Source organism: Cariama cristata, unplaced genomic scaffold (assembly GCF_000690535.1).
Source record: "Cariama cristata isolate BGI_N322 unplaced genomic scaffold, ASM69053v1 scaffold39240, whole genome shotgun sequence".
Lineage (NCBI taxonomy): Eukaryota > Metazoa > Chordata > Aves > Cariamiformes > Cariamidae > Cariama > Cariama cristata.
The window spans coordinates 1-8,292 of record NW_009593675.1 but is presented as its reverse complement, the minus strand read 5'-3'; the positions used below and the strand labels follow the sequence as shown (position 1 = coordinate 8,292).

The 8,292-nt window shown below is 55.3% G+C and overlaps 1 protein-coding gene across 1 annotated transcript; it reads right to left on the bottom strand.

Moving 5' to 3' along the window:
- Window positions 1-3,644: 3,644 nt before the first annotated feature.
- On the bottom strand, window positions 3,645-5,475 carry LOC104157702 (galanin receptor type 2-like). Its single transcript, XM_009695142.1, has 2 exons — window positions 5,123-5,475; window positions 3,645-4,527 (listed from the first exon to the last, which is right to left on the bottom strand). Exons 1-2 carry the CDS (start codon window positions 5,470-5,472, stop codon window positions 3,645-3,647), a joined length of 1,233 nt encoding a protein of 410 aa, XP_009693444.1. The 5' UTR covers window positions 5,473-5,475.
- Window positions 5,476-8,292: the final 2,817 nt, after the last annotated feature.

Below are 8,292 nucleotides of genomic sequence, written 5' to 3'. Positions count from 1 at the left end.
TGCGCACAGCCTCATGCTGGCAATCGTCTCCTGACGATCAGCAGGCTGGCAGTAAGTGGCCTCTCTCTGCTGGCTGGGGGTCCCCAGAGTTATCTCCCTCGCTCTTTTAATTAGCTGGGAAGAGAGGAGTGCGATCCCTGCAAATTTCCAGGCTATGGAGCTTGCCATAGCACCCAATCCTTGCGTCTCCACCTGGAAAGTCAGCCTGTAGGGCTTTGCTGGGAGGGATATCTCCATGTACATGCTGGCTGTGGGCAGCGGGATGTGGGGAAGTGGACTGCCATGGAAGGAGAATGATCTGCCTTGTTCAGGGCAAAGGTGTTCACTCTGAAACCTACTGCTGCCATGACAATCTGTAACTGTTTCTCAGCTTCAGTGTGGAAGTTTGGAGTGTCCCACAATGTCATTGCTTTCACTAAACGCATTTTGCCAAGCTTTCCCTCTTTCACCTGCTCTTAGGGCATTATGGGTGCAGATCTGCCTCGTGTTAAGAGTTACATACTCAGGAGCACTAATTAAATGCCATATATGATTAAGGAAAAGGAGAGCTGTTGCAATCACGTAAAGCTTACTGTCAATATTGAGCTGGGGTGGTGGCAGGTCTAATGATTTGTGGCTGAGGCATCTCAGACTTGTCTGCTGGATTGCGGAGGAGGCAGCTGAGGAGCTCGGGGGGGGCTTGAGCTCAGTTTAAGGAGTCTGAATGAGCGAGCTCCTCTCTTTTGCTGCCAACAGAAAACCGTTTCAGTGGGGATAAGCGAAGCCCCTGAGATGCGATCAGAAAACGTGATGTTAATGGAGATTTCTCCCTCATCTCTCACCATGGACGTCCTTCCACAGGCTGGTCCAGCCAGCAAAGGCAGTCCCTTTTCCTCCTCCCGATCTCTCAGGTAATCTGTCTTTGTCCCCTTTCTAGGGCTTCTTCCTGGTCTTGTCCTACCGTGTCACCAAAAAGCTCCTCGGCCACAAGATCAAGGCTCAGGGGCTACGTCTGTGCTGGCAAACAACGCAGGATCTGCCGTGCTTGCACTCGCGAGCCAGGTGCCATCGCACAGCTTGTGTCCCCATGGAGAAGCTGTCTTGTCCCCATAGAGGATGGCCTCAGGTGGCTGCAGTCACATGGAGTGCACGTGGACCGGGCACACTGGGGAAGCCAAGTACCTCGCTTGGTCCCTCTCCCTTCTCCACTCGTGTCACGACTACGTGACAAAACGGGAGTTGCGGGAAGTGAGCCACGTGCCCAGACCTGGCTGTGCCAGGCACCGCGGCAAATCACAGCATTGCAAATCCCACCGGCTCCCTCCCTCCCACGTGCACTAGACTGATCAAAGGCCTTGCTTGGATGGTGTTTTTCTGGGTTTTTCCGGCAGCCTGATGATGCAGAAAAATGCTGGAGAAAACTGCGGTGGGGCTGGAGTCCAACACAGCCGAGTGATGCTCACCCCAGCTCCGGAGCAGCCTGACAGTGCTGGGGTGGGGAGAAGGCTCCTGCCAAAATGTGGGTGCTCTGCCAGCACATTGCTTCCCACCTCTTTCATGCCCTTTTGTCCTCCCATCTGCCCTCTGCTTCTAGCCCCTCTCTTCGCCCTGCCTTCTCACCGCTGCTTTCTGTCCCTGTGGATGTCTCCCACCCAGCCCACTCCCAATTCTCATTTATATTGCTCCCCCCCCTGCTATCCTCTCACCACCTCTCCTTTTCCCTCTCTCTGCTTCTGTCTTCCTCTTCTACGACTTTCTCATGAACAGCAGCAGTGCTGATCCATCTTAAAACCCCCAGCTTTGCTTCTTCTGTACACTTCTGCAGCGTCTGCAATGTCAAATAAAACAAATTACGCTCTGCTAGCGATGTCGGGAGCCCCAGCCTGTGGTCAGATGGCTCATAGAGCCTCCATCACCTCCAGCCCAAACTGCAGAGCCCCACGCCGGGCAGTGGTTGTATCCAGCACACAGCAAAGGTGGCAGGAAAAAGGTTTATTAAGGTCAAGCAGGGAAGAAATTCCAGCACCTTCTGGTGAACGTGATTTCTTGTCCCACCCCGCCATCCCCATGGCACTTCCCATCCTTCCCCCTGTCAAGCCGGGATGACTTTTGGCCCGGCTGCGGGGTGTCATTGAGCTGCTACCATGGTCAAAGGCTCCTTCATGGCTGGTGGGGGCAGCAGGGACAGAAAGTTTTGTGGACATGGGTCCCACAGCAATCCCACAAGGGTGGCTGTCTCGGAAGGTGTCCCAAGCCAGCGAGCGGTGTTGCCCTCATGCTCTCCTGGAAGCCCTCTCCATCAGGTAGAAAGTGGCACTGAGGAAAGAGGATTGAACTAAGTGCACATGGGTGTGATGGACCCATTTTTTTCTCCTTTACCTCACCACAACTCATAACCTGGCTCCACAGCTCATTTTGCAGCTTGGCTACTTTCTTCTGCTTTGATGCCAGGCATCATCTCACTCACAATCATCATCATCATGTGGAAAAAACTTCCGGCGAAGTCAGTAAACCACAGACATGGGGCTAATATCACTGAATAATGTCAGTGCTCAGAGAGCAACAGGTCCTTCAGCCCCAGAAGGAAGGGATGAAACTCCGAGTAGCAAGCAAAGATCAAAGAGGAGGCAGCAAGCCCTCAGGAATTTGCAAAAGGCAAACAGAAAGTAAGCGGACTGGCAGATTCAGGTGGAACAATGTGATGGAAGGAGGAGTTACCGGGTTTGTTTAGGAAGAACGGAGGATGGCTATCAAGAAATATTTCTGAACTGCAAGCAAAACTATGAATTGGGACAGCGTCCTGCAGGATCTGCTTGCAAGAGCTAAAGCCAGGTGGGACAGAGCTCTAGGAAACATCCTCCAGCGAGTACTTCTGGTGGGGCAGGGTGGAGAGAAGAGACTGGACAGATGGTCCTCCTCGAACTTCAGAGAAGACAGAGGTGCAAAGGGGAGGCACGCAGAGGTGTCGGTACACACGCCTTTCCATTCTTCACCTGCCGTGGCATAAATCATTCGAGTACGATTAGTGACTGCCGTGGAATTTGCATCATTGAGCTGTTGGCACGGACGGCTGATTTCCTTGTACATCAGCCAGTGTGGCAAAGGTCCTTTGATCTGGATGAAGGGGCTGGAGAAGGGCATGGAGGTGGACAAGAGCTGCCCCTGGTCTATGGGAAAAGAAGAGCCTACGGGCAGGGGACAGTGTTTCACTGCTTGGAGCTACCAGGGAGAGAGGCTACCAGCTACTGTATTCCCCCTCAGGTCCCCGTGCACTCTCTCCACCCTTCCCACCCATGCCCTGATTTGCCTTTACCAGCCTGGATGTTTTCATTTTGGTTGCCTTCCTCTTAAAGTTTCAAGGTGCTGCACAAAATTAGCAAGTTAGGAAGTTGGGAAATGGAGGCCTTAAAACCTGTTTTTTTTTTCAGGTCACTTCGCATCACATTAACATGTCTCTCCATTCTGCATCTGTACGGTGGATTGTGCCATTCCTATGTGAACACTGTGGGCCGGCGACTGAAGGTGAGTGGGCACAATGGGTTAACCATTGCCATGGGATCTTTTGGTGGCTCTGCTGCATCCATTCCCCTCTGCTCCACATTATTCTGCCTGTTTGGGAATGGAGTGGCTACTCACTGGCTGGAAAACAGGTTTCTTCACTTTGTTCATCTGTAGTGAACAGTCAGAAACTCCTGAGTTCCTCTTGGAGGGGTCATGGCTAGGGGATGGCCAGCTGTTGCCAAACTTTCCTCCTCCAGTAGCTCCTTCTGAACAGAGATCACAGCATCTTGTAGCTGGTGAGTCCATGCTCTGGCATGACTAGCACCTTCAGGGTCCCTCTTCCTGGTGTTCTCCTCTGGGACCTGGATCACCTCAGTGTTGCCTCCATAGAAACCTCTGGTGCTGTTGGTGAAAACTTTTCCCACGTTGACCACGTGGACTTCCTTTCCAACTCTCTTCTTCTTCCAGATCTTGTTCTGGAAGAAGAAGCAGGTGAAGACCTGCTTGAAACGCTTGCGGAAATGCTTGGAGATGAGGGCGTAGACGATGGGGTTGAGGCAGGAGTTGGCGTATGAAAGGCAGTGGGAAGCCAGGCGGCAAGTGTAAGTCGTTCGGTTGAAGGGGAAGTGGCCGAACCAGAAGCACAGGATAACCAAGTGGTGGGGCAGCCAGCAGAGGCAGAACAGGACGGCCACAGCCACAATCATCTTGGTGACCTTACACTTGGCCTTCCGGGACTCTGAGATCCTGTCTATGGGATCTACAGAGGTCCACAGGAACTTGATAGTCCTGGTGTATGCCAGGCTCACCACAGTCACGGGCAGGAGGTATCCAAAGACAAACGTGAGGATGTCCAGAATCTTTCGGCGCTGGTCCTCCCAGATGGGGACGCAGATGGGCACCCCATGGTAATGGACAATCTGGTAGTAGCTGAGATAAGGCCCCGCGAAGAGCAGTGACAGTGACCAGATTACTCCAATGGCCACTCCTGCATTTCGGGAGGTGCGGAGATCTCGGGACTTCAGCGGATAGCGAATGGCCAGGTACCTGGTGAGGAGGGGAAGGGGAAGGAGAGACCAAACAGAACATGGGTGAGATGAGATATCTCTCCCGCCCTGTGGAGCTGCCATCTGTGCACCCCTTCCCATGCACCCACCCATCTCTCCCCCTCCTCACCTCTTGGCAGAGAGGGTTACGGTGAATTCACATAGAGATCAGGGTCACCCCAACAGCAGGTCTGGGATCTCCATCACCCACTCTGCTGTGCTAGCTTGGGAAGGACAAGCAGCGTGCCTCTTGAACCAGGGAAGAGAAGGATAGGAGCAGGACCCAGGGAGGTCCCTGTTTCTCCTGTGGCATGTCGCTGCCCTGGGGCTTTTGCTGTTCTTGGTTTTGCATGGTGGACACCAAACCTCAGTATATGCCTGCACTCCTCCTTCCCAAGCCAGGGCTGGGTAACCAGCGTGGTGCTGGGAGAGGGCATGGCGAGCTGGGGAGGCTGATTCTGCTTCTGAGACCACCCCACCTGCTTTTTACTGGACACTCAACAGGGTAAGGACTGGTCTTTCTCCCACCCCTTAGCTCAAGGGTGACAAACACATTGTCCCTGAGCTGAGGGACTCAAAGGGAAGGGGACACTTACCTGTCAACGGAGACGGCGGCCAGGGTGAAGCTGCTGGCGTACATGGTGAGGTAGATCAGGAAATGCACAACCTTGCAGGCAAAGGCCCCAAAGAGCCACCCATCCAGGGTATAAATGGTGGCCTGGAAGGGGACGCAGCAGATGATGAAGCACAGGTCGGCCATGGCCAGGTTAAGGATGAAGAGGTTGGTGGTGTTGTACTTGACTTGGCTCTTCCGCAGCAGCACGGCCAGCACCAGCCCATTCCCCACAGTACCCAGGAGGAAGATGAGGGAGAAGATGACCGGCACAATAATCCCTGCTGCTCGTAGCTCCAGGCTGTCGGAAGAAGCGTTCCATCCCTCTGGCATCTCCCCATCTGACCGCGGGGACCTGCCTGGGGAGAAAGGGAGAGACAGCACCTGTGCATGGCCATAGGCACGTAGGTGCTGCTTGGTGTTGACCACAGCGGCCACCAGAGCTCTGGCCCTGAGATGCCTGATCCTGGCCTTTGTTTGATGCCCACGCTTCTCCCAGAGATGCCAATCCCAACCAGCTGGTTAAATGATGACATCAAGATCCTCGTGACGTCGCTAGCAAGAATACTGTTGGGATCAGTCAGCCCACATCTGCCTGAATTGAGCAGAGCTGAAGCCCCTTTCTCCTGCCCAGATTCACATCCCCACCATGGCATCATCTGTGCTCCCAGCCCCCTGAAGAACCCCCTGCCCTGCCACCTCACCTCCCCTACATTCCCTCTATGAGTGATCCCCTTGGGAGCTCCTGCCTTGGCAAGTCTAAATCCTGGCTGGTGTTCAACAGGGCTTGGCCAGGAGGCCATGGGGAAGGGGGCTCCCGTGGGCTGCGAGGGGTCCTGACACACTCACCCCAGGCTGTGCCACCTCCGGCAGCAGGGACCTGATACCTGGATGCCACCCCGCAGCAGCAGCACCCCACCACACTCCCACCCTGAAGGAACTCCTTAAGCTGGGACCACCTACACCTCGGAGCTGGCTCCTCCTTGCTCCCTGTGCAGTAGTTATGCTCCACAGAGGAGAAGCAACTAAGGACATCTTGTCCTGATGCTGAGAGGTGGTCAGGGGTTAGATGGTGGTAGTTAGGAGAGGATAGTGGTGGAGACCTCAGAGCTGTCTGAAACACAACACGATAATCATAGCGAAGGAGCGCGTTATTACCGCAGCTCAAGGTATTGTGATTTGCTGTAAAACTTGCTCCAGCCCTGAGTAACACCACGCTCAGGCGGGGAGCACCAACAGCCTATCTCCTAACGAGCCCTCCCCATCTTGTGCTATCATTAGAACAAATTGTCCTTCGCTGAGCAACAACCAAGAGGGAAAGACACCATTATCTAGCAACTGTTGACATGCAATTAACTCTTTTTTTGGGTCGTGCAAGCTCCTTCATCCCATGCTCCCCCATCCCTCAGCTCAAGCCACTTCTCCTTCCCAACAGCCCCTCTGTATCACACCAAAAGGTCGTCCCTGCTTCTCTGGCTCTGCGGTTCCCTCTGTCCTACTGGTGACTATCTGGCTTCTCCATCCAGCCCCGCGGGATCTCCTCACTCGAGCAGAGGACCCCGGTCTCTGGGAGTGCACCTCGCCCATAGACTGTGGGGCACCGCTGCAGCTCAAGCCACTTCTCCTTCCCAACAGCCCCTCTGTATCACACCAAAAGGTCGTCCCTGCTTCTCTGGCTCTGCGGTTCCCTCTGTCCTACTGGTGACTATCTGGCTTCTCCATCCAGCCCCGCGGGATCTCCTCACTCGAGCAGAGGACCCCGGTCTCTGGGAGTGCACCTCGCCCATAGACTGTGGGGCACCGCTGGGCCCCAGCGTGTCCCTGCTTGGGGAGCCCGAGGTCACCTCTCAGCTTGGGAAGCCAGCACTCACCTTTGTGTTCAGGAGAGACCTCTGGTCCAGCCCAGGCAGCGGTGGTGAGGAGGACGTGGGTTACCAAAGAGTTTGTCCGGGCAGCGCCGTCACCCCTGCCCCGTGCTCCTCTGCCTCCCCCTGCTCACCACCAGCTCCGCTCTCTCTTCTCCTGCCTCCCACATGCGTCTCTCTCCTTCTGGAGCTCTTCTCCTCTCTCTCTCTGTCTCCCCCTTTTCCCTCCCTCTGCTCTTGCTGCTGATCCATTGATCTCTGGTTTGTTTTTTTTCCCCTCTCCCTGAGGTTGGGTTTGGAGTTAACTCCTCTCTGCCCAGCTCTCCGGCGGGCTCAACCGCTCCTGGCTCCTGCGAGGAGGGGGTGGAGGAGCAAAAGGCTGCTGCTCTCTGATCGGAGAGGGAAGACAGAGGGGAGGCAGGGTCCTATGGACCCCGATGGGCCTTACAAGGCACCCCTTGACGCTGGGTGTTCAGGATGTGTTGCCCAACATGAATATCCCACCACGGGAAGCCTGGCCCCTGCCCTGTCCTTGGGATATTGGTCTAGACCCTCTGGAGCACAAGCAATTAATTGCTGTTACTAGCTGTTATTAATTAGTTGTTAGTAGCATAGCACAGAGAAGATCATCTCTCTCCCAGGATGTCTGACCCGAGAAAGGAGGGGAGAGCAGGTTTTGGTTTCCATCCAGCCCAGATCTGCCCTCCACCAGCATTACCGGGGCACCGCAGCATGGGGAGGGAGGCCAAGCCATCCAGGGAGGCCATCTCTAGAAGTTCAGCTCCGTCACAGCTGCCCGGGACAGCACGTGTGATGGCTGATGTGCCGACGGGCGACAGTGACCCACGCAACCTTCCTGCCCCACCACCATGTCCACCCCCTGTGCCCTGCGGACCTCCAGGTGCACTGAAGATGAGCACAGCTTGGTGGTCCTTTCCCAGCAAGACCCAAAGGCCACCAGCTTCCCTTTGCTAGGAAGGTCCTAGACTCCTCTTCCAACGATGGAGCGGGATGTGGAAGAGGAGGATGATGCCCTCGTCGGTGGTACCCCTTGGCCTAGTGGGAGGGACGATGTGGCCTCTCCTCCCCGCCTGCCCCTCTGGCAGGAGGGAGCGAAGTCTCCCCGCTGGCTTGCTATCAGCTGCTGTAACCAGGGAAAAGGGGAAGGCCATGCCTCAAGACGCGGCGATAACCAGGAAGGATGCAGTGGAGTGCAAGCCTGCAACCCGGCACAGCCTGTCACAGCACTGCTCGCCATGGAGGCACCACACCGCGGCTGCCTCCTCCT